The 26523-nt window shown below is 40.6% G+C and overlaps 2 protein-coding genes across 3 annotated transcripts in view; one reads left to right on the top strand and one right to left on the bottom strand.

The window, feature by feature from the left end:
• Positions 1-3837: 3837 nt before the first annotated feature.
• Positions 3838-5642, bottom strand: cldn5a (claudin 5a). Its single transcript, XM_031305667.2, has one exon. It carries the CDS (start codon positions 5376-5378, stop codon positions 4731-4733), a length of 648 nt encoding a protein of 215 aa, XP_031161527.1. The 5' UTR covers positions 5379-5642; the 3' UTR covers positions 3838-4730.
• Positions 5643-6972: 1330 nt separating this feature from the next.
• Positions 6973-26523, top strand: part of zgc:63587 (uncharacterized protein LOC393431 homolog) — a 34567-nt gene continuing 15016 nt past the window's right edge. The window contains exons 1-7 of one of the 2 annotated variants that reach the window (XM_031306024.2): positions 6973-7207; positions 19900-19955; positions 20371-20470; positions 20557-20643; positions 21090-21213; positions 22368-22502; positions 23553-23670. In XM_031306024.2, the coding sequence (XP_031161884.1) occupies positions 19929-19955; positions 20371-20470; positions 20557-20643; positions 21090-21213; positions 22368-22502; positions 23553-23670 (591 nt within the window). In that variant the 5' untranslated portion in view covers positions 6973-7207; positions 19900-19928. Of the gene's footprint in view, positions 7208-19896; positions 19956-20370; positions 20471-20556; positions 20644-21089; positions 21214-22367; positions 22503-23552; positions 23671-26523 lie in introns of both variants that reach the window. The other variant, XM_031306023.2, reaches the window with a different exon arrangement.

Genomic DNA, 26523 nt, shown 5'->3' with positions numbered 1-26523 from the left:
TTTGTGGTACTCAGCTTGAAACCTGTGGAACTTGACTACAATTTGAAGTAACATTATGTGGATTTAAACTATACTCGTTTACACAACACAAGTGTGGAATAATGGGATGTGTTTTAATCTCTGCAATTAGTATTTTAAAATGGTATATAGGGTAATTTAATTGTTAGATTTTATTCCTCATTCGCTCACAAAAAAAAAATCCCGTGAAACTTTTCTAAAATCCTAATTTCTGAAAACGAAATGTCCCTATACCCTGAATTATTTTGCATGAAATGGTTATTCACATGTGATAAAAAGGGGAAATGCATTTCACATGTTGACGTCCTATGGAAACCATGTATTTCCAAGAGACTGTGTTGGATCTCCAAATATGTCAACTTGTCATGAGCTGAGAAACAGCCTTGTCTTTCAGTTTGGTGACATTTCAAAATGGTTTATATAGTTTAATAAGTAGGAGAATTATCTCAATCATCAAAATTGTTCATACATGGTTTTCATTGGACAGCCACAAAGGATACATGTGGGTTTTTGTAAGGGTTAAATCAAACTGATGAAAAAGATGTTACCTAACAAATGAAAGTTAGAAGTTACAAACATAATTCCTGTGTGTGTGCGTGTGTGTGTGTGTGTGTCTCTGCGTCTGCGTCTGCCTTTGGGAGTGCTTTAACCAGCAAACTTCACATGCACCCCTCGTCCTCTCCCACACCCTCCATGTTCCTTCCTGTTTCTTGTTCCGCTGTCCGCTCCACAGGAAGCCTGGTCGTGCTACTGGGCTGTGACAAAAACCTGTGAGTCATGGAGCCACAAACTTTGCGAACATGCATGAGAAAAGAAACGTGATGTTTTTTGTTCTGATCTCTTACCTCTAACATTGTTTCTCAAACAAACGGCTCATTGGGGCTTTAACTCTGTACACAAAGCCACTTTTGTTCTTCATGTTTAACCACCTGCTGACTCTTGGCTTTGCTATCTGTTAGTAAGCTCCATCCAGCTGGGACGTCTGTGGACTGTATGCATCTGCTGGCTCTGATGTAAGTCTGAGTCAATCAATAATAACATTAATCAAGTCTCAATTATCTATGACTCACTGCTACATTCATGGTTGCTTTGAAGAATCTATGTCATATGAAATTAAAACTTCAAATTGGCAAACTTTCCATAAGCTGACCATGTAGCCGATGGTTTGGGAAGCTCTGGGTTGAAGGTTGTGTACCCCGTTGAAATGCAGGGGATTCTGCTTGGATGAAATCATGCCTGGTCAATAGAGGGAAGTGACTTTCGATTTGCCTGACCTGAGGCCAGATTCAGAGTTCAAAGTTCGTGTCATGAGAAAAAACTCCCCAAGCTCAACCACCCCAAAAAAAATGCACAACGCTCACTGGCTGCAGCACAAATCTGAAACCAGTACGCAACCTGACCGACTTCTGACATGACCTTAACCATGTGGCCCTCGCTCCGCCGGGCTCAGGGAGGTCAAGTTTACAGGTCTGTTTTGTTATGTCATTTATTTCTGTGAGACGTTTCTGAGATAGCAGCAACATTTATTTCTCATTTGTTTATGTTCATGCTTTCACTCCTTTTGACTGGAGCTAGAGTTTCTAATGTGCAACATTTATGGCAACACAAACAACCAACAACATTTGCTCTTAAAATGAAACACAATGTGTTTCTGCTGTCACAGCTCTTTTTGCAGTGATCATTACAAGCTTTGAGTAAATCCCTTCTTCATCTTCAAGACTGGTGTGTGTGTGTGTGTGTGTGTGTGTGTGTGTGTGTGTGTGTGTGTGTGTGTGTGTGTGTGTGTGTGTGTGTGTCCATGTGTCCATGCTTGCAGGAATGTCTTTTATTAGGCTCATCCATACCACCACATTATAGGCTCCCGTAACCAGGCAACTGCAGGTTCTGGCTGGTTACCATGGCGAGCGCCCATTGAGTGACGTTGCTGGCCCTATTTGCCTCTCTCCTTATTGGAATGAGGGCCTTTTTAAAGGTGCACCCCCTCAACTCTTTCAACACACACATACACTCACTTAACCCCTTGCTCACACACACACACACACACACACACACACACACACACACACACACACACACACACATACCCTGCGCTTCGTCACCCTCTGTGTGGTGACTAGAGGAGTGGAACTAACAATCCCACAAAAACATCTCACTGAGGCAGACCAGACTGGACCTTACAGGGAGAGTCTTTGTGTAGAAAAACCCATACAGGTCCCAAATTAGGAACGCCTACTGTAGCCAACTGTGCTGAGAGTGCTGAGCAGTACTGACAAAATCACATATCCTAGTATTCTTGATAGCATTACTATATGTAGTCATTTCAGTCAGTTACAACAATCTAAATAGTTTAAAAAACACTATCTGTCAGTTGACATAAACATGAAAGTATATAAGCAATTATTTTCATTACCAATTACTCTCAATTATTTTCTCAATTGGTTATTTGTTTGCTTATGTCAGATGTTAGAGCCCAAGTTAAAATAATAAAATAATTTTGTTCAACCAATGATATAAATATTCAGTTCAATATCAAATAAGACTAATAAACCAGCAAATATTCACATTTGAGAAGCTGGAACCAGTGAATTTTTGCCATTGTTTTCTTTATAAAAACACTTGCTGATTAATTTGTTGTTGATATACTTCATTAATCGCCTGTTTCAGCTCTACATGAAAGATCATTCTTGACCTTGGAAGTATTAAATATGTAGTTTATAATTATGATATAATTTGACACTTACTTACTACACTTTTTTCAGACCTTTCATCCAAATTCACATGGTCATCAGTGCATGGTGAGAAGTCTTGAAAGTGCTGTGGGTGAGATCATGACGGATCCATCTCCATCCACTGATGAAAGCTGTGTTATATGGTTGAAAGCTCTGGAAAATGTTTGCACCATAAAGTGGAGTTAGGATTTTTTGTTAAACCTATATCTTAATTTAATATGACATAACCAGTATTGTGTTCGATGTCAAATGTAAAACAGTAAATGGGCAGTGAGTATTTGTTTTGAATGCGGAGGATATTCTCTGGTAAATAATACAATTAGCCTACAGAAAATAAAAATGATTGATTATTGATTTAATTAGAAGTTCTCTTGTGAAGTGCACAAGTCACACACTCCCCTGACTGTATTCAGACTTTCTGCACAGCAATGTTTTCAACTTTTAAGAAGGCATATGACCTGCTAAGATTCTTAAGTGACCAGCAAAACAAGTATGATAAGCTTTTGTAATCCAGTCCAGAGGACTGATACTCATAAAGTGAAATATGTTTTTCTATTGTTGTTCTATTGATGTTCAATCTTGTATGTAATACCTATATCACAACATTGTAAATTATCTCCAGTGTACAGATAGATGTGGGGCCCATGAAGCAGCTGTGGATAAACTAATTGCTTCAAAGTGATGGTGTGTAATCTTTAGTGGTAAAGCCAATGTATTTTAGCACCGCCCTGATGGAAGGAGACGGGGTTGTGACGACAAATGAATGGTGACTTGCGGGAAGACTATTCCACCAACTTCTCCATGGCTCTAATTTGAACGGCTTTCATTGACTGCGGACAAGGGGGTGGGGGTGGGGGTCTGAGGTTGTGGAGTATTGTGAGTTGAACAGCAGAGCCCCACTCTAGCTGAATGGGCATTGTCATCTGGATTTCTATGGCTAACCAAAATACTTTCTCCCGCCGTGGGGGTTTATGGATTCACGGTGGGAACGGCATGCATTACGCACAGCCGTGGAGAGCTCTCCTGCTTCTGCAGACTATCACAACTCACTTTTCAGTTGTTTAGTTTAAGAACACACTTTGACTAAATATTTCAGACAATATATTCAGTTTAATCTTAATAAAATGACACAATATGGCATCTTCATATAGAGGAATAATGAATCAATACATCAAACGTCAACAAACCAACAGAAAACAAAGTTTATTCCTAGAATTTCTGAAAAGAAAAGACTTCCGACGATGCAAAAACGTTACAGGTGTTCAGTGCAGCCGAATAACGGACTGTAACATTTCAGGTTGTGACCTACAGATCCCAGGCTCTCCGAATCTACAGGTCCAAAATTAGACTGCAAACTGCACACTTTAAAGTCACCGCCATCAACTTCTGAACAACAAAAAAAGCCTGCCCGAGATTTATTGGGACTTTAACATGTCTAGACTTTTATTTTTCGGTCTTTATTGCTTTTAGACATTGTTGGAGTCCTCAACATGTCGGCGTAGTTCCACTAAAGGAAATGGTTCTTTGAATGTGCGAGAGTGCAATCATTCTCAGTTACTGTACAAGTGTGTGCTCACAATGCACATCAAGGCAAAAGAACAGAACAGAGCTATATATTCGATGGCAAGAGTTCCTCTAGAAAGGAAACATTTGCAGTTACAACGGTAAAGAATTTAAAATAGCCTATAATAATGTCGAAGACTTACAACAAGCAGGTACCTAACACAGATACTCCCTTTCTCGTGTGCTGCCTTTTTTAGTAGATAGTCTTTTTTAATCTCCTGAATATGCAAAAAGGATTTGTGAATTTGTGGTCCGAGCGTATTGAAGGGCCAGTGTAAAAACAACATATGTGCTTCCATTGATTTTCAGAGTTCATATTTCTAAAAACAAAAACTGCAGGTGCAAAGAAATCGTCCGTCAAAAAACAGTTTTTCAAAAGCTGCAGGTCACTTTTACGCACCGCCTGCTATGGGCACATAGCTACACATAATTCCTCTTGTCATAGTCCCCGTTCGGCGTGGCTCTCTTAGTCGGTGCGTACTTTACCGAGTATCCAGAGTTCCCGCTGGAGGGACAGGAGCAGCACAGCAGCGATCCTCCGAGCAGCAGCATCGCTGAGGCCGCCCAGCCGATGTAGAGCGCAGCGCCGATCTCCCTCTTCTTTGATGCGGGTACCTGCGGGTTGTAAAAGTCCGATATGATGCTGTTGGCCATCCAGCAGAGAGGCACCAACACAAACACACCACTGATGATGTAGATGACCCCTCCGGCGTTCACCACCCGGGCTTTGACGTACTCAGCGCGGATACAGTTGGTGCACTGTGCCCCCGCAATCACAACCATGAGCCCCAGCACGCCCATCACCGAGGAGATGATGGTGAGCGCTCTGGCCGCCTGCAGGTCGTGGCTGAGGGAGAGGACGGAATCGTGCACCTTGCACTGCATCTGTCCCGTACTTTGCACCACACACGTCATCCACAAGCCGTCCCAGATTGTCTGAGCCACCACGATGTTGGCTTCGATGAAAGCCGTCACCTTCCACATGGGCAGCCCGCACGAAACCATCACCAGGAACGAGCCAATTACGCACAGCGATAGTCCCACGATCTCCAGTCCGGCCGACACCATTTTCGCTCTATACGTTTAGTCAAAGCCTGTCTGAAACTTTTCCAACTCTTCCCTTAATTTATCTTCTTGAGAGCAAGTTGTATTTCTACTCTTTATCTCTTCGTTCTCGCCTCGATATACAGGAGCGTCAATCGTTAGTTGCGCATCACTCACCACATTTACTCGGAGATGTAAGAGACAGCAGCTGAGTCTCTTTGTTAGTAAGGGGTTGTGAAAACAACTGGAATCACAGAAGCACCGTACCATGAATATCTGCGGGGTGGGGGGTGTATGGACTAGAGGAGAAACTTTCCTCCAATCAGATGTCGCCGCATCCTCAAGGGACCAATGAAAACGCAGGGAAGTTGTGAGGCTGAATAAAGCGGTCCAGATTGCATTGTGCGTTTGAACAGTTATTTACAATGAATAGAGGGGGGCAGGAGAGGGGGTGAAGGCGCACGGGAGTGTTTTAAGGGTATGGAGCAGCTAAAATGCAGTGGTTGGGTGACTCACGGCACTTGTTATTGATTTTTCAGACATGGAGGCTAATGCCACTTGTCTGCGGTAGACCTATAGCCCTTAAAAGACCATTTCACACCCACTGTGATGTGTATAATACTCTTCATTGGCTGTCTTAAAATGCCAGAAAAGAAGAAAGAAAAGAAAATCTTATATTCATTTTAAATGTAGCCTATTCACTTCAGTTTGAAGCAGTTTTTACAGCCCTATCTCAGTGTGTTTACTAAGAAAGCCAGATCATTTCTGTTGTCTACAGAAACATGTAAAATGTGTAAAGCCTTCCTTTGACTGAAACAATTTTCCTTCACACATAACTTATTATGCACCACACACAAGGACAGAATTTGTGAAATGTAATGACTTATCAGGGCCTTTATTCTAAACAATAGGCCTACATTTGTTCAAATTTACACCAGAAATATTCCCTTGATGTGTGCCCTTGATGGTGTTTTTATACAACCTGGCAACATCACAATGTAAAATAATAAATTACGTTGTGCATTTATTTAAAGCTTACTTCATGAAGTATCAATCAATTAATTTCAATAATTTCAATTAATTTTAAATGCGTTATTTGCTATATCTAATGTATATTCATCTCAATTCATCTCGAATATTTTAAAACCTCATTAGGCTGTGTTTTGCCTGAAAAATCTTAATGTGTAAAGTAGGCCTATGTGCGACTGTTAAATGAACATATGGGCTATTTGAATTTAAAGAACATTATCTTCCGAAAGTATAAGTAGAATAAACGGAAATGTGGAAATACCAGGACCTAAAATTGCACAAAATTTGTAAATATTTAAGAATAGTAGGCTACTTATTTTCCACCACTGGATAGCAGATTATAACAAAAGATATCCAGTGGTTTATGGACACTTTTTGTATACGCAGGCGCCTAGACTATTCTGAAATGTAAGAAAACATAGGCTAATATGACCAATATAAAATGTATTTTCACCAAGCCAAATACAGTTTGCCAGCTGCCCGTTTTAAATGCAATATGCAAATAGTTCAATATTAGGTTACAATAAACTTTTCCCACGAAGTTTTGAGTCGATAAGGGAAAATACCTGGGCGGAAGAAACTGTAACACTCAGGCAGCCATGTTGGATCTAATAAGGAATGATGTTTTGCGGGTCAGCCGTCCTGACCGTTGAGCCGTAATGGCGTCAGTGGCGCAGCAAGATAGCTGGTGGTAATGAAAAGCTTCTGGGACGAGGGCGGGGGCGGACTCACAGAGACGGTTTCCGGGTTTCCCTTCCTGGGCTGGGACAGCGGCAAGAGGCAAAAGCTCCAGTTGATTAACAATAATTCAAAGTTACGTCCAGGTAAGGCACTGCTCAGTGTTTATTGTTTGTTTTTTTAGAGACTGTTTGAATTAGAAAGAGCAGGGGGAAGAAGACACACTGGAGAGTCAGTTGAAGGCTTGCTGGAAACATGACACCAGCCGCGGTGACAACTGTTGCTTGCTAAAGTTTGACATGTAACGTTAACAAACTTCCAGTGCTGTATTACACGCAAATTCGGTTTATTAAACGAGTTTTAAAAGAGTGAATTACAGTTTTAGGAACTATGGTATTTAACTGCGTACGTACAACTTATAACTTAAGGCCATTGTCCCAGTTGATGTTTTGTAAACTCAGTCAGTGTCAGACTGGGTGTGGTAACGTTAGACATCCACAGAGGCCTTCACACACGTTTCAATCTCCCATATCCAATGACTGAAGCATTGATTTATAATCTCCTTAAATATTTGACACAAATGTCCAAGTAAACATTTCGTCCTCAGATTTTCATAACAATGATGATATCCCAATACCTTTTTTGAAAACACTCAGTGCTTTTGAACTGGTTTACAGTCCTATTGTCCCAGTTCATTGCAGGGAAACTCTAGCTACACTTCAGTGGGCCTCATATTCCTAAATCAGCTCCATATAAAATCTGCATCAGACGTGCCTTTCAAAGCATTGACTTCCACACATTTCCTGTAAATCCCTCTTGTGCAACATTCCTGAACTCTGAAATCGCTTTCTAACATCCGACTAATCCTTGACCTTTTGATTGTAAAGGCACATTTGCACAAAATAAATTTTGTGTTTAGACAACTTCACAATAACAGTGGGAAATAATAACATATTCTTATTATGTGTCTGTCTAAGATGGTGGCGGAGGGCCACTATTGAAGAATTATCATCCATCTTTGCTTGTGTTTTTGGCTCAGTGAAAACATGCATATTTCACTTCCTTTCTTGCTGAGTGGTGAACACTATGGGCACGATGGCAGACTGTGTGAGCTGTAATCTCAGGCTAGCAGCTGCCCTTTACTTCAGAAACAATTTCCCTTTTTAACCATCTGGACACAGATCAGTTTGCTATCAGAAGGACAACATCTCTTACTGAAAGATGTCTCAGGCTTGTGGTCCAGCACCTTCACCGTTCTCTGACCTTTCCCCTTCCTGTGACCTTGTCTCACAAACACTGGCCAGCACAGGAGCGCCAGAGAAGACATCTGTCTTACACTATAAACTACAAGGGGATGTTTCCTCCCGTTTTGTCTGTGGTGTAAATGGAAAAACAAAACTTGATTCCCAATGACAGACCGAAGTGGACCTGAACTATTGTGTCAGGTTTGAATGATGGTGTTACACAGCAAGATACCTTTGTTCACTAGAAACACAGGGTGAAGAAATGCATGTACGAAATGACTTTGATCCCTACAAGTATCAGATATATTGTGATTTTGACATTTGTTTTACTTTGTTTTACAATGCTGTAGTCAGTCAAGTAAATATGTTTGCCCTCACTAAATGTAGGCGTAATGAAACAGAAAAGAGCAGTACGTCCTCACATTAAAGAAAATGAACTATCAATTTCTAATTTTCTGTTGATTGATGGTTTCTTACTTGATCATGTATGAGTAATGAATCTAAGTTATAATCAAGTGATTTGTGTTGAGATTCAACACTTGTTATTAAAAATAGTAATTTATTAATTCATTCATTTGTAATATTCTCACATTCAAATGCCCGTTAACCAAATTATACAGATGGCCAGAAACGAGCATGTAGATTTCATTTTTTTAATTTGCAACCTTAAAGGAGAATTCTGGTCGATTTCAACACGTAGCTCTGTTGTTTGGAAATGTGGAGTGCTGTCAGTAGCAAGAAAAACTAAAACAATCGGTGCTGCCTACACCTTGTTATCCCCCTGCTAGCGTTAGCACCCAACAGGCTTAAACAGGGCAAGTTTTAAACATGTTTTTAGCCTCTAAACATGCTCGAAATGTCATTACAAGTGCCTACCCATGTGCAGTGATTCCTTCCGAGGGAACACAGCAAATTTGACTGGAATATTAGATTATATGAGTTTGACAATCGACTAGTGTGGACTTGACCGGAAAACAGGAAATAAACAGAGGTATGTGCACTGGCTGGATTAACACAACTTTTATGACTTTCTGTCACATCTACTGCAGTCAGATTCGCTGTGTTCCCTCGGAAGGAATCACTGCAGATGGGCAGGCACTTGTAATGACATTTCGAGACACAGATTGTTTTCGTTTTTTTTTTTTGCTACTGCCAGCCCTCCAAATTTCCAAACAACAGAGCTACATGTTGAAATTGACCGGAATTCTCCTTTAACTGCACCACATTGTTAGTTTCACAATGAATCATAGAGCTTTATTTTTTACACCTAAATGTCATTGTACTGTGTTCAGCAGCTATTTTGTTGCTGCATGACTCCCACTTGTTCCCCATCATCATAAACGGTCCATCCTGTGCTTTAAACTGTGTGTGTTTGTTTTGAACAGGCCTGCTGGTTTCCTCATGGTTGAAAGGCTTTTTCATACCACTTATTGTTGCTTTTTTTGTTCATATTATAAAGGGTTTTTAAAACCAAAACCTAAAAAACAGTATCATATCTTTATTGTTGTTGCCCACCACCACTACGTTTGGTCCCCAAGGGCTACTTAATTACTGTCAAGCCCCCCTGTTTATGTGTGTGTTGTGTGTGTGTCTTTACATGTGCCAAACATAGTTTTATTATGTTCAGTCAGTAGCTTTGGGGTCCCTGTTGCTGTGATCAGTTGCCAGTAAATTACCATTTTTGTTGTTGTGCCACCAAGTTCACTAAATCTCCATGGTGTGAAATTATTGTTTCAATGTTTCCAATAAAAGCAGAAAGACTTTAATCCACAGAGAGTGGGTGTGCGGACCCTTGACACTGCCTGTCAGGAAGGTGAATAGTTCTTTCAGCACTGCTGCCTTTAATGGCTTCAGTCCAACCAATAAATCAACTATAAATGCATTACATGCCAAGAGCTTTGGCTTTACTAAGGTGGCATTTTTTCCCTTTTGGCCCAAACTGTTTAATCTCCCCTACGTCTGGCCTGTTGATAGCTGTGTCTGTAAGCAGCTCAGCAGCTTGGCCGATTAAGTGGCCAGTATTAAGAGAGCATTTTTGAAGTGTGCCTCCCGCCTGTCTGTCCTGTAGTGTTGTCTTTGTGATATTACAACTGCGATAATGGAACGGTTTAATTAATCTGCTGCTGGACTAATGCTGGTTCCCACAGAGAAATAACACTTGGGGTGTGTGTGATACACATGAATACGCCTGTGTGGGCCGCTACATTAAATGAGAAGTTGATTTACAATGAAAGCATATTTATTATCGTCTTTGTTGTGTTTTTAGGACTAAAACTAATGATTAAGCCACACTAGTGTTGAGGCTCTAGGGAGGGTCAGTCCATCACTTTGCTCCAAGCCTTTCTTTAGCGCCACCATGAGGCTGACATTTTAGGGTTTTGTGTGAAATGTCTCAACAAATATTAGATGGATTGCTATGAAATGTGATACCACCATGCTGCCCAGAAGATGAATCCTAATGACTTGGTGATCCTGTGACTTTTCCTCTCATGCCACCAGCAGATCAAAGTTTTATCCTGGTCCTGGCACATATTTTGTACAGATATTCATGTTCCCCAGAGGATGTATCCTAATGTCTGTGGTGATCTTCTGAATCTTCCTGTAGCATCCCCATGAGGTTGACATTTGTGTTTTTTTAAGAGAAATGTCTCAACAACTATTAGACTGCCATGAGATTTCGTACAACCATTCATATTTTCCACACACAGGATGAATTTTGATAACTTTGGTGATTCCCTGACTTTTCATTCAGCTCCATCATCAAGTCCAAATGGTTGTGAAAGATGGTAAACGTGGTAAACATTATACCTGCTAAACCTCAGTATGTTAGCATGACATACACATTTACAGCCTCACAGAGCTGCTAGTGTGGGTGTAGACTCTGTTTTCATTATTGATTCATCTGCCGATTATTTCCTCAATTAAACAATGAATCATTTGGTCTATAAAATGTCAAGAAAATGTCCATCACACTTTCCTAGAGCCCAATTTTACATATTCAAATGTCTTGTTTTGACTGACCAACCGTTCCAAGATATTAATTCTACTGTCATGGAAAACCAGCAAATATTCACATTTAATAAGCTAGAACCAGTTAATCTTTGCTTAAAAATTACTTTAATGTTAACCTTTAGACCTCTACGGCCCTAACCTGGCACCCCTCCACCCAATATTATTGGTATCTCTCCTTTCTGTCCAAATATGTAGTCGGAGCTGAATGTAATCAGGGTTGCGGCACGTGTTCTCCCTTCTCCCCATAGCTGAGCTGCCCTGTATAGGAAAGGCTCCAGGAACCAGAGGGATAAACAACCATTGTTCTCCCTGTGGGCTCGGTGAAACCACCCTGTCAGTAAGAGAGATCTTTGCCCACTTTCATATAGATACAGAGGGCCCTCCGACTATGGTGGCCCAATGGTTAGCACTGTGGCCTCACAGCAAGAAGGTACCGGGTTCAAACCCTGGTCATCCCGGGCCTTTCTGTGTGGAGTTTGCATGTTCTCATCGTGTCTACGTGGGTTTTCTCTGGGTACTCCGGTTTTCCCCACCACTAAAAATATGTTCCCCTCCCTCTCTACCAAGCTAATGTGTGGTGAGTGTCTGGCGTTGTAAGGCTGCCGTGCATCACCCAGGTGGGTGCTACACATTGGTGGTGTTAGAGAGTAGTCCGTGTCCCCCCCCCCCCCCAAAGCGCTTTGAGTGTTTATGATAAAGCGCTATATAAAATGTAATGAATTATTATTATTATCATGTAATACAGGGGTTTTCAAACTTTTTGTGTGTGTGGACCACTATTTGTAATCAAAAATTTTCACAGACCACCTCATAAGACACATAATAAAATATGTCTACACACCGTCCTACCTGAATTAATCTGCACCTCTTAATAGATCTACTAGCACTAAAACTACAACTGGTCATCGCATCAGTACAGGCTTGTTAAAAGAAAAGTTTAAAGAAAAGAAAATTTACTGCACACAACGGCTGCCACATATTTAATTTATTTATTTACTCAAGCGCCCGAGCGGGCATAATCAGGTTCATTTGAACAACAGGCTTATTTCCATAGCAATGGAGTATTAAATCTATACAGTAATAAGAACACTTGGATATAGTCAAAATTTCAAAACCTTTGGTGATTTTAGGGGATTATTAATCTTCAGAGTTTTACAAATCCTCAAAAAGTAGGCTATGTGAAATTGTCCACTTAACAGCACATCCACAAAACATTTCAGAAACGCGAGATCAAGAAACTAACTGGAAATTAAAATCATAATAGGCCTTATTCATTAGGGCCCGAGCGCCAGTGGTGGATCTAGAAAATTTTACATGATGTGGCAAGGGGTAGCGAGAGATCTTGGCAGGGTGGCAGGGGAAGACGGTACATGGGAACCCCCATATGTAAACACACTGCTATGCCCTACTATGCCCCGCAACACCCTGCTACGCCCTGAACTGCTACAACTATTATTTCTAGTCATAGTTCCATTATCTTTGTTGTTACTATAATTACCACCGTTCATCATACCAACTGGTATAATTATTATGAATCTTCTCTTTATCTGTATATCTGTATCCGTCTCTGTGTCCCAGCTGGCAGCAGCAGATGGCTGCCCACCAAGAGCCTGGGTCTGTCTGAGGAGAAAATGTTGGTAACATTATGAAGTCTATGTTGGCTTGGCTAGTGTTCCTCTGTTCTATACAGACCACTTCTCAATAACCTTTTTTGAGCTCTTTGCATGGCACAGTTTGATGCGATGGATTGGTTTTACCCATCCAGGCAGATGCTCTGTCAGCATCAGACTCTTCAATGTTGTGCTGTACCACTGTATAGATTACTGCAAGCTGATGTATATGGAAAGCTGTTCTTGCAGCAATTGAATAATTAGCACTTATTTCACATGCAGTTTGATTAGATGCATTTCTGTTTAAAATTGTGATTTGTGATTGTGCATACACTAGCCGTATGGTATTAATTAATTAATGGTATCTATAAAAAATAGCAGGATCCTAATATTGATGTCTATTGATGAAAAGGAGCTAAGTACATTTACTTAAGTACTGTATTATATACTTAAGTACAATTTTGAGGGATAGGCTACTTGTACCATTTCATGCCACTTAATACTTCCACCCCACATCAGAGGATGATATAAACTTTATTCTCTACAACCATATATTTGATCATTATTACTACAGATTGTTTTACATAGAAAATATATCTTTAGATTATGAAATAGATCGCTAGAACAACCTCTCTCTCTTCCATTATCATCCTTCTGGATCTTTCTGCTGCCTTTGACACAGTGAACCACCAGATCCTCATTTCGACACTCCGAAATCTGGGTGTCTCAGGCTCTGCGCTCTCATTGCTCACATCTTACCTGGCAGACCGAACCTACCGGGTAACCTGGAGAGGATCTAGCTCAGAACCTTGCCCACTTGAAACTGGCGTTCCTCAGGGATCAGTCCTGGGTCCCCTCCTCTTCTCTCTGTACACCAACTCTCTCGGGTCTGTCATTCAGTCGCACGGCTTTTCTTATCACAGCTACGCAGATGACACCCAACTAATTCTCTCCTTTCCTGAGTCTGAAACTCAGGTAGCAGCACGTATCTCGGCCTGTCTGTCTGACATCTCTTCTTGGATGTCCACACACCATCTGAAACTCAATCTCGACAAGACTGAGCTCCTTTTCCTTCCAGGGAAGGGCTCTCCTACCCAAGACCTGACTATAACAATAGACAACTCTGTGGTAGCCCCCACCCAGACTGCTAGAAACCTGGGTGTAACACTTGACGACCAACTCTCCTTCACTGCTAACATTGCTGCAACCACCCGATCGTGTAGATACATGCTGCATAACATCAGAAGGATACGTCCCCTTCTAACGCAGAAGGCGGCTCAGGTTCTGGTTCAGGCTCTAGTCATCTCACGTCTAGACTACTGCAACTCCCTCCTGATTGGCCTGCCTGCATGTGCCATCCGACCCCTGCAGCTCATTCAGAATGCAGCAGCTCGACTTGTCTTCAACCTCCCCAAGTTCTCTCACACTACACCGCTCCTCCGCTCTCTTCACTGGTTACCAATTGCGGCCCGCATCCGCTTCAAGACACTAGTACTTACGTACAGGGCCACGAACGGATCAGCACCCGCTTACATCCAGGACATGGTCAAACCATATACCCCAACCCGCCCACTTCGTTCTGCATCAGCCAAACTGCTGGCTGCCCCGTCACAGCGAGGGAGAACTAATCACTCAACGAAATCCCGACGAAGTTCACTGTCCTGGCTCCCAAATGGTGGAACAAGCTCCCCATCGATATCAGGATGGCCGAAAGCCTACACATCTTCCACCGAAGGCTAAAAACACATCATTTCCGACTACACCTCGGATAAATAAAAATTAAAAAAAAAAGCTTTGCCTATTTAAAGCTACTGTATTTGCACTTACTACTTGTGGTCTGGAGTTTGAACCTTCACAGTTGAAAGCACTTAATTGTAAGTCGCTTTGGATAAAAGCGTCAGCTAAATGACATGTAATGTAATGTAATGAAATATGATACACTGTCATAGAGTTCTACCCCAAAATCAATTAAATGTTTTAAAAAGTTTATAAATTAGATGAACCTTGGCCAGATATGGCACTGACATATTGCTTAAATATTACTGCATCAGTTACAGGTTAAATTATATATAATGATATAACACTATTGAAAATGGCCCTTCTGCATAATTAGTACTTTTGATAAGTACATTTTGCTGATAAAAGTTTTGTATTTTTAATTTAGTTCATTTTAATACAGAAATATAATGAGTATTTATATTGATGATGTTAATGGCAGCTGTAGCTTGCTTCCTGAGCTGTATCGGCCTGTACAGAAAGCAAACTACAGCTGCCATTAACATCTGTTGTTGAAGAGTTTAAGGTGGCCAAAGCCCGGCAGGTAATAATGCTTCGCGACAGTAGTGAATTGGTCCACCAAGCAGATATCACCATCTGCACAGGACGGAAATGGTCAGCAAGCAGGGCTGTGGCGGACGCAGAGGCAAGGTTGGCACTGGTTGGGCAGTGGTGGTCTAAAGGTTAGAGAACCTGGGACCGGAAGGTCGCCGGTTCAATCCCCAGACCGGCAGGATAAAATCTGGGTGGGGAAAGTGAAAGAGCAGTGCTTGTCCCTTCCTCATTACCACCACTGAAATACCACTGAGGTGCCCTTGAGCAAGGCCCTTAACCCCACCCGCTCCAGTGGAGCTGCTCAGTGGCCAGCAGATCAGACTGTGGTTGTACTGGGCAGCTTCCAGGTATGAATGTGTGAATGTGACAGGTCGTCGTTGCAAATGAGAAATTGTTCTCAATTGACTTACCTGGATAAATAAAGGTAAAAAAATTATTAGGAGGAGACAGCTCGTGGCGAATATCACAAGACAAGCAGAGACCGCATTGAGATGGCTGTGGCTGAAGCGCTGCGAGCAATGGAACAACCCACCGGGTAGGGAGGGAACATAAAAGAGCACTGGCTGTGGAGCCCAGGGGGCCGAGGGGGCTGCCCCAGGATGCAGGGGTTCAAGGCTGTCAAGCCCTCTGGAGGTGTTGTGGGTTAATTGACGAAACACTGTTGAAGGAGGGTACCCACCTGATGACCTGAAGAAAGCACCTTGGGCCCACACCACAAAGCTCAGTGGGTTAGACTTGTAAAACGCGAGTGTTGGCCATCACCTCAAATAGGCCACTGAGGTGAGAGCGATGATCCCATCGTATTTCAGACATTGATGTAGCCTGGGATTATTAATGTGTTTTGTTCTCCACTTTTGGAATAATTGTCAAACTTAATTATCTTGATGAAATAATAACTACATGAGTGATAACAATGATAAAACATAACTCAGCAACAGCCCAACATTACACTGTGGACTTACTAAAAATAATTAATGTTAATCTTAGTGTATGGCACAGCTTAAATACACAACATAAATGTGTACTTAAGATAAACGTAAGCAGTGGTGGAAGAAGTACTGAGATATTTCATTTAAGTAAAAGTAGCAGTACCACAGTGTAAAAATACTCTGTTACAAGTAAAAGTCATGCATTCAAAATATTACTCAAGAAAAAATACAAAAGTATTAGCAATACAATTGTTTTGTTATAAATAAGCTGTTAAAAGTAAGAAGTTAATTTGCCTCTAGTCTTAATGAGTTCTCTATTTACGATGCTGTAACTAAGACTCTCAGCTGGTAACCGCTATGTCGCGTGAGCCGTAGTTAGGAAGGAAACAAACGCTACAAACGGTTCAGTGATTTATGGTTGTAGTGTAGCAAGCCAACTACAGTTACATTTGCCTACATTTATGCCTAGAGTAGCATCGCTGGTATATATTCATTCACTGTTTTTAAATAATGACATTGGTTGATAGATCATTAATTTGATGTCAGTGTTATTTTGTGCTACGTTTATATTAGAAATGCTGTGACTAACGTTGCATGGTTGCTAGGCAACTATAAGTCATAGGACAGGCTACACTCGTATGAATGAACGTAATATTGTTTACATGTAAAAATGTCTTTGTACAGCATAATCACACTCACACTCAGTTTAATAGTCATGAATTATATGGTGTAACGGTAGAAAGGAAATATTTGAATTGATGAAATTACATTCTGAACATTAGGCTATATTGTATGTTAAAAGCTAGCATAGAATTGATTAGTCTGTCTTTGTATGTTACAGTTTCACACTTTCCTTGCAACGTCATTAAACCTGTGGATGTGGGAACGACTGTCTTCAGAGTCTTGATGTTAGGAGAGAGTTTAGCTGGCTGTCAGTGTATAGAGAGCAATACCGAAGACGGCACAACAATATACTTAAAGTACAAAAAGTAAAAGTACTCATTATGCAGAATGTCCCATTTTAGAACGATGTCTATTTATATTATTGGATTATAATTAGTGGAAGCATTAATGTGTACATCATTTTAATGTAGGCCTATGCTATGCGTGTGATGTGATCATGACAACATTCTTTGCCTTTGGCCCTATACACATTTAATAGAAACACAGTATGCCTACTCCTGGTTAAAAATAAAAAAAATTGTTTATGGGAATTTACTGGTAAAATGAAGGTTAAAAAACTATTATTTTATATTTTATTTTGTTTTACCACGGACCACCTGCAGTACCCTCACAGACCACTAGTGGTCCGCGGACCACAGTTTGGGAATGACTGATCTAATAGATTTAACAGTGTCAAATGGTTCCACAAGTGTCCACAAATGTACGTTTGTTGCATGCCAATGGAGAAAGGGCAATCCAGTTTCCCATGCCACCTCTTTTCCCCCTAACTAACATTACATAACCAGAGTGCATCTCTGTTTGGCAGCGCACGACAGCCTTCCTCTTTCTAATGCTTATCACACTCCACCTGTCAAGGGCCAGTGTGTTGGTGATAAAATGGAGCCTGTTCTTCCTGCTCAGTCATTATGTAGCTAATTTATCAAGCGGGCTTGTTGCTCTGTTGTCTGCTCAGGGTCATGGGGTAGGAGCACGGGGTATATAAGACAGTTTAATGGCAGTCTGGGAACACATGTTGCCCAGAGCTTTTAATCTCTGCTCCTTCCTTGCGATAGTGGTAAAGAACATACAGTGTAGTCATTAGCCTGAATGAATGTCTCAACTTGGACTCAATGGGCAGAGTTGCTACAATTTACAACATAAATATCCTGAGGTGGTCTTTTGTGATTCCTGCTTGAGAAAAATGAGCCTAAGGAAAATTTGTGATGTCAAGATAACTGCGGGTCCTTAACACCTGTCTAATTGCTATCTTATGGCTATATGGAAGTCTTGCAAAGTCAATTTTAGGACAATGTATATACCAAAAAAACATATTTTGCCATAGTATTTGCGCAGAACAGCTTTATAAACAGCAGTATATCATTTTTAAAAAAATGGGCATTTCCGCCTTTAATGATAGGACAGCTCAGACATGAAAGGGTAGAGAGAGAGAGGGGGAAGACATGCAGGAAAACCGTCACAGGTCAGACTCAAACCCTGGACCTTCTGCATCGAGGAATAAACCTCTATATATGTGCACCTGCTCTACCAACTGAGCTAACCGGCCACACAGTATATCATTTTTAATATGATTTTTGTAATAAAGCACCATGATTTGTCAGGTACTTAATTTGCTGGATTTGCCAAAAACTTTTTATCCATAAACAAAGTCTCTGAAGAAATTTACTGAATCTTGAGATGTATATTAATGTCATGATATAAAATAACATATACTGCGAGAAAGGATTTTATCCATATTACCAACCCCTAGTCTAATTTCGATAATTACATAGACCTATTTATACCAAAGATTTGACTTCTGAAGTGCTCATATTATGCTTTTTACTTTTTCCCTTTCCTTTTAATGTGTTATCTTTTTTGTGCATGTAATAGGTTTACAAAGTGAAAAAGCCCAAAGTCCACCCCAGAGGGACTTGCCATCTCCAAAAGAAAACACTGTTCACAAACTGCTCCAAACAGCTCTATAGTAGTCCAGCCTTTACTTCAGAGACAAACGTGCGTCATTCCCTCGTGGCACGCCTTCATACTTTGCAACTGACTAGCTAGTACAGTAGTGCTTACCTAGGTACTGCGCATGTGCGACTCCCAACAAAGATGGAACAAAAGTGTGATGCCTCACTCGGTAGCTAAAACAGAGACCTCAACACACAGGGTGAAAAGAGGAGCTGCAGCAATGTGCAGTACAACAAAAATATGGTGTTTTTTGAAAATTAAACCATGTAAATCTATTCTGATATAACCTCTAAATACAATTATGAACCTGAAATTGAGCATAATATGAGCACTTTAAAGTTTATTTTTACAAAGAGAACTTCACCAACCAATTTAAAGCAAAATCTCACATTTGCCGAATATCTTTGTCTAGCTAACACAAGATGTAACCAGGAGGGTTTGCGAGTCACAGCAGCAATATTTGAAAATCAAAAGAAAATTGGTTCAAACTGAACAAAGGAAGAAAATCAAAACCCTTGTGTCGTGTTGGGAAGCACAAAATATTCCTGATTAGCATTGTTATTAATGTGGCAGGTCATTTGTCACAAATGTCGCAACCAGGACTTGTCTTTATGGGTGTTTATTGTTTTTTTCTCACATGCTGTATGATTGTTCAAAATTGTATCACTTTTTTTCGGGCATTTTAGGCCTTTATTTCCATAGGACAGATGAAGACATGAAAGGGGAGAGAGAGCGGGAATGACATGCAGCAAAGGGCCGCAGGTCGGAGTCGAACCCGCGGCCGCTGAGGAGTAAACCTCTATATATGTGCGCCTGCTCTACCAACTGAGCTAACCCGGCCACAAAATCTTATCACTTTTACTTTGGATAGATAAAACATGAGAATTACATTACAATATAAGTGTAAGTAACTTTTTTATTTTGAGAAAATCTTTAGTGAATTCTTGAGAAAGCTTTTAATCAAGATGCCTGGAAGTAGTGTTTTGCTGCTAGTAGGGGGAAGTTACTCTCAACTGTTTTTAAGGGGATTTTATTTGATTTCTTTCACCGCTATATCTCTTATTTTTTCCACCAGCAGGCTCGTCAGCCATCCAGTAAACAGTAGCGATGTCTCAGTCTGGAGAGAAAGGGAAGGTGAGTAACAGGCTGAAATATCACTACATTACAGTTTTTAAACTAAACTATGACAGATTACAGAGTATTCAGCAGGGGTTTCTAAAAAGGCAGTTGTGATTAAGACTCATGGTACTCGTAATCTCATGCACACATGCTTGCCCCGGCATCTAGAGAGGATATCCTGTATAAATGTGTAAGTGTTTCATGGCTAGGCTTTATTGCCCGTTGGAATTTCTCAATGATATGCATCATCATCAATCTCACTCTTATACACTCACTTGCACCTTTACACACCTCATAAACAATGAAAAACGAGTAGTAAAACATAGTGTAGGAAATCACATAAAATTACTGACCCCTTTAATTACATTTCATATATTGACTAGTTCAAAACGTCCTTATGTGCAATTTGTATGTATATTGTGCTCCACAGTTCCCAGATGCAGCAGGTTATGTAGGGTTTGCCAACCTCCCAAACCAAGTGCACCGAAAATCAGTGAAAAAAGGGTTTGAATTTACCCTTATGGTTGTTGGTGAGTGATCACTTTTTTTCTTTTAATGTAGACAGTATGATTTCTTTAAAGAATAGAGCTTTATTTTCATTCTCTTTGTTTTTCAGGGGAGTCTGGCTTGGGAAAATCAACACTTATAAACAGCCTGTTTCTCACTGATCTCTACCCTGAACGCTACATCCCTGGTGCCGCAGGTATACTCCCCAGTGCACACACACAGACACATACGCATGCATACACATACACAAAAGTGCACACTGTAATACTAGAGAAACGTCTACTGCAATGTCTCCAGCAGCGCATTATTTCAAGAGGAATGTTGGGAATGCCTTAGTCTCAAAATATGACCCTGGCCTTCTTATGACTTGGCTTAGGATAGGACTTGTGCTGGCTTGAAAACAATTATCCAAGCCCTCCCTGGTCCACGGTCTTTGTGCAGATAAGAAAAAGCGTACCCATGATTTCATCTTTTAAGGTGTATCCACCTTCTTGAAGCCTACTGTTGTGGCAGCTCAGTGTCTTGTGAAAGCACATACAGTAGCTCAGGCAGGAATTTGGGATATTAATGTTCCACTTGGCTACTGAGATGACTCCTCTGTTTATGCCAACCATCATTTGTTTGTGTACTTCCACTCTACAGAGAAGATTGAGAGGACGGTGCAGATTGAGGCATCAACTGTGGAGATCGAGGAGAGAGGAGTAAAGCTTCGCCTCACCGTGGTTGACACCCCTGGATACGGCGATGCCATCAATAGCCAGGACTGGTGTGTTTATGTGCTGTGTAGGAGTAGGAAATTAATCTCGGGACATGTTTCCTGCCCAGAATGCTCTCTCATCCTTCCCTCCTTTTCTCAACAACTCCCTTTCTCAAGTTCTATCCCAAACTCCCTATTTCATGCATCTCCTCCCTCTGCATTCCCTAGGTCTAGATTTGTGTGTGTGTGTGTGTGTGTGTGTGTGTGGATAGGGTGTGGGTGTGTGTGTGTGTGGGTGTGTGTGTGTGTGTGTGTGTGTGTGTGTCTGTATGTGTATTTCTTGTTGATGTCCTGATATAGCTTTTAAACCCCTGCAGTCATCCTACAAAGGCTACCAAAAAGGACACAACAGCAAAAGAGATGAAATAACAGAAACCTTTTATTTCTCACTGCAGAATGTGTCTGATGTCACATTCTCAATAATTTGATAAATAATGTTTAAAAGTGAATCAACAGTGCACTTTAGGCTCTTTAACTGGACAGAGATCAGTTAAGTTAGGTGCAGTAGTAGGGCTTTTAACAAAAAAATATAGTGGGGTTTTTGCTCCAAAATAAAGATATCCTTTCTTACAACTTGATTTTCATACTATGCCGTCTTCCTAGAAGATAATTTAATGTGTTCATTGGTTAAACTTTGTCTTTATCAAACCAGCTGAGCAGTCATTAACAGAAGGTGTGAAAATAGCTTATATCCTGTTTTTTTTTGTTATAAAGCCTATATCAAGATGTCAACTTTTCTGCAACTATACAAACAGCAGCTGTAATTTTACTTCGACCACCTGTATTTTGAAAGTTTGTAGTGTAGAGTTTAAAGAGTTTCTCAGCTCATAGAGGAACATAAACCTCCTCAAATAAAATGAATCCATCTAATCACAAAACTGAGATACAGAATTTTACAACAACAGTGGTATATATCACCTGACATAAAACCACACTACTGAGTCATTGTTGGAGCCCAAAACCATTTGGCTCACAGTTTCTCACTGACAGTAAAGATCCTCCTAGATTTACATGTATTACTCGATAGCCTTCAAAATGATGTGTATGATTTCCTTTCCTTAAACTGACAATATCATACTCCGTGTTGATGTTAAATAGTGTTTACATGGTTATTTGGTGTAATTAAAGAGGTTTACATATCTTTATCTGCTTGTGTCCCTTAGCTTCAAGACCATCATCCAGTACATTGACAATCAGTTTGAGCGATACCTCCATGATGAGAGCGGGCTGAACCGAAGACACATAGTGGACAACAGGGTGCACTGCTGCTTCTACTTCATATCTCCATTTGGACATGGGTAAACAGACACACTCTTATACCCCTTTCACACTGAGTGCTCAACCAGGGTTGAACCAGGGTCGCACAGTCGTGCTCACTGGACAACATGGATGTTGTGTAAAGCTTTTTGTGTAAAGCTCACTGTGCTTTAGAATATAACCACTGGGAAAAAATAGAAAAAACATTTATTTCTCATTCACACCACTGCCACTCGCGTCTGCAGCCAGCAGCGAATCTCCCTTTTTCTCTCTGTCTTTTTTAAAATGAGTCGGGAAGCCAACAGCAAAGCCTAACTTAACTTTTAAATTTAATTCCCTCATCCTAAAATGGTCATACATCGATACTAGAGTAGCTTACTTTCTTGTTTACTGCTGCACCTGCAATTAATAAAATGCAGAGGAGAATTAAGTGAAGAAATCATCTGTTGAGTGTTTTGTGGTTATTTGTGCTTTAAAACGTAACTGCTGTGAAACAATCAGAAAATATGATTTGCAGCCTGCAGTTCAAACTGCAGGCTGCTGAGAGCCTACTGTACAATGAGGAAGTACAAAACACTAGTTCTGGTGGTGTACAGCTGGACTGGAGTATGCAACAATGTTAGCTATTCATTAAATGAGTATAAATCTCCCCGCCATTTTCAGCACTGAGGTAACTGGTATGCATCGCTCCCGGGTTGTGACCCAGGTTGCATCTGAATTCTGTCATGACCAGGGATCAGTCCGTGTTGACTGGCTTGGTTTGAATTGACAAAAGAAGGCCGGAACACGGGTCAGATAACCCTGGTCATTTCATATATCATGTCATGTTAAAGAGGTATTACACTCTCTGTCTCAGTCTATTCCAGTACATTCAAGATTACCTCAAAGAAGACTAAAAAAGTATGTTTCCACTTCTGAAACACACTTTAAAGTAAAGTTATATTTATTATTTGGCCTTTGGTGTCACCTCTGATTTTTGTCTTTCCCCCTAATTTTTTCTTTTCTCAAAATGGTCCCCTCCTCTGTGTCCGCTATCCTCGGTTTCCCACTGTGTCCTAATTGTTCTTTGTCTTCTTCTTTTTCTTCGCTAGTCTAAAGCCTCTGGATGTGGAGTTCATGAAGGCCATCCACAGCAAAGTCAACATAGTCCCAGTCATTGCCAAGGCTGACACACTGACACTGAGGGAGAGGGATCGCCTGAAGAGGAGGGTGAGTTTGATGTCTACACACGCGCACACACAAACAAAACACACACACAATTTTTATCTGTAGCTGTTCTATATACAGGATATGTAATCTTCTTTCTCCTAGATTTGATTCTTGGCACAAGGAAAAAGCTGAATTGTCTAAGCACATATTGTCAGGATGTTGGGGACTTTTGTGGTGTATTATGTGTTTGTTTTTGTCACATCTACAGTTATATGGTTTAGCCATTAGAAAGTGGATCACTGAATAATACATAGCAAAATCACGTATCCATCCTTATTGGCAACCTGGTATGTCAGACATCCGTGTGTTCATGTGAGAAAGCACACGTCTACTTCCCCGAGTTAATTGCAGTGATTTATGGCTTACATTTTGTGTTCTTGATGATACCGCCAGATTGTTTAAAAGTAAAGGGAGGGACGACATAACAGAGGAAACATTAGGAGGAACATACGTAGGAAAAGAGTGTTGTATATAATGTAGAAGCAGAACATCTCATCCAGTCTCAACCCATCCCAGATACTTCCTGCTGGACGTGACCCAAATGTCTGCCTGGCTGTAAGCTCCTTAGCTTCCTGCTGTCCAGAGGGGGAAAGACACAGTAGTGCAATACAACACACATACACCTCGCTGCAACATGTGCAGCTGATAACCTCTACTCTACTCATCTAAAAACTTTGAAAATTAAATTCCAAAGAAATTCATTGCTTAAAGTGGAGCTTGCCATGCTTGCTCTGGTCTCAATTTCTTGATTCAGAATAGAGCTGAAAATTTAGTCAATCAGTCGAACAATGGAAGATTAATTGGCAACTATTTTAATATTTCATTAAGTATTTGAGCCATTTTTTAAGCAAAAATGGAAAACGTTCTTTGGCTCCAGCTTAAAAAATGTGAGTATTTTGCTTTTCTCTGATTCATGTCATCCTAAATGAAATATCTTTGGGTTTTAGATGTTGGTCAGACTTCACCATGTGAAACTTGTGTTGGGCATTTTTCACTCTTTTCTGACATTTTATTTTATTTCTTAATGGTTATTGAGAAAGTAAGACCAACTAAAAATGGAAAATAAGCATTAGTTTTAGTTCAGAAAAAATGTGGGCAGGGTATGGCCTGGTGTTGCAAATTACTTTTCATTTTCATTACTGTTTTTAATTGGAAGTCAGCCTGTCTCCCCACCTGCTTGTTCATGCCCAGACCTCCCACCTGCCTCTCATTCAGGTTTGGAGCCAGTGGTCTGGCAGGGTGTCAGGCTGACCGGGGTCCAGCTCAGCTCTGTTCCCTTCAGCAGCGAGTCTGCTTTGTTCAAGGCTCACACAGTCAGATTGACTGAAATTGCTGATGTAGCATCTTAGGCAGACAGGGTCACAGATTCAGGACACACACAGTCTTTCCTTCTGAATTTCCTAAGACAAGATTTCACATGTGCTTCATTAAGACAATACAAGAACTCAGTAGCTCTATTTATTTTGTATTTTCGCTAGTATTTCGCCAGCATCAAAGGTGAAAATCCTCCACTGCATTGTCCTTAAGGGGCCTGCCAGTTGAATTGTGCCCTGTAGAGTTGTTTTGTGATTTGACCTTCCTCAAACCTTCTGAGTGTTCCTCTGGCACTTACGATGAACAAAACTATGTTTCCTGCCACCACCGGCCCCCGCCCTAATCTCCAGAAAACCCCCAAGCTTGTTGGCTTTCTGATCCAGCTGGCAGCATGCAGTAGGTCAGCTGTCTTGATTACAGTTATAAACATAACGCTTGTTTAATTTTGTTCATGTTTTGCTTTTCATTCAAATCACTGATAGACATCCTATACTATAAACACAATAGTCAATAAAAGTAGGGCAGCGTAAATACTGTAAAATTATCACTCTGATCTGACCTCTTTACTGCTGACCTGTCCACAACACTATCTAACAGTTTTTTCACATGCTCTGCTAAGTGTTCCCTTAACAGACATTTCCCGCTGAACACTATGAACTGTAAACTCACACACACACACTACCCAAATCCATACGCTTTCCAATTCTAGCAATGAAGAAAACATGTTTATTTCTTAACTAAATTTACACACTGGTATTTTTTATACTAGTTACACAAACAAAAAGTTAGTTTGACTGTATCTGATGATGAGGTCCTGGACAAGCCATTATTGTCAGGAAATGCAGATGGTTAATTTGCCCCACATTAGAAACGGCACCATGTGTCCCTAAAGAGGGCACATTATCTCCTGTTTCTGCACATGTTGGGCATACACAACTTTTTATCTTCATCTCAATTTGTAAAAGTAAGTATGCTTCAGTGGTGCTTCTGTGCGGTCCGAATTTGTTTCCGTTCCCCTCCGTGTATTTCAAATCTACACAGTAGCCCTGAATTTAATCAACAGAACTCGCTGCATTTAATTAATATGATTATTCCTGGCTTTTAAATTCCTGTTTCGCTTTAACAGGCAATGGGATTACGAGACACATTTTTAATGCAACTGAATTCCTGATGTAGAAACCTGAAAAGTTAACCATGTATATCCTCAAACAGGTTTGTGAATGTTCTTTTACATGCAAATGTGTGTAAAACAAATGCCAGCACAGGGAGCAATCCATCAGCCGCAGGATAAATCACTTCTCATTGCTGTGCATCTTCCCAAAATTATTCAGTCGAAGCTATGATTGAACCTGTACAAAACTGTACTCATCTTCTTGTTGAGTTCAATCATTACATAAGTTGTTTTTCACAGCTGAACCGCTAGGCTTTGTGTAAAATCTAAACACTAGTACACAGTACAAATTCTCTGACTATTAAAAAAATGGCAGCGTCACATCACTAAATACTAGTAAATAGGTTTCTTATGACATTTTACACTTA

The sequence above is a fragment of the Sander lucioperca genome, chromosome 2 (assembly GCF_008315115.2).
Source record: "Sander lucioperca isolate FBNREF2018 chromosome 2, SLUC_FBN_1.2, whole genome shotgun sequence".
NCBI lineage: Eukaryota > Metazoa > Chordata > Actinopteri > Perciformes > Percidae > Sander > Sander lucioperca.
Note: the sequence above shows the minus strand (reverse complement) of the source record. Positions and strands in the feature narration are given on the sequence as shown.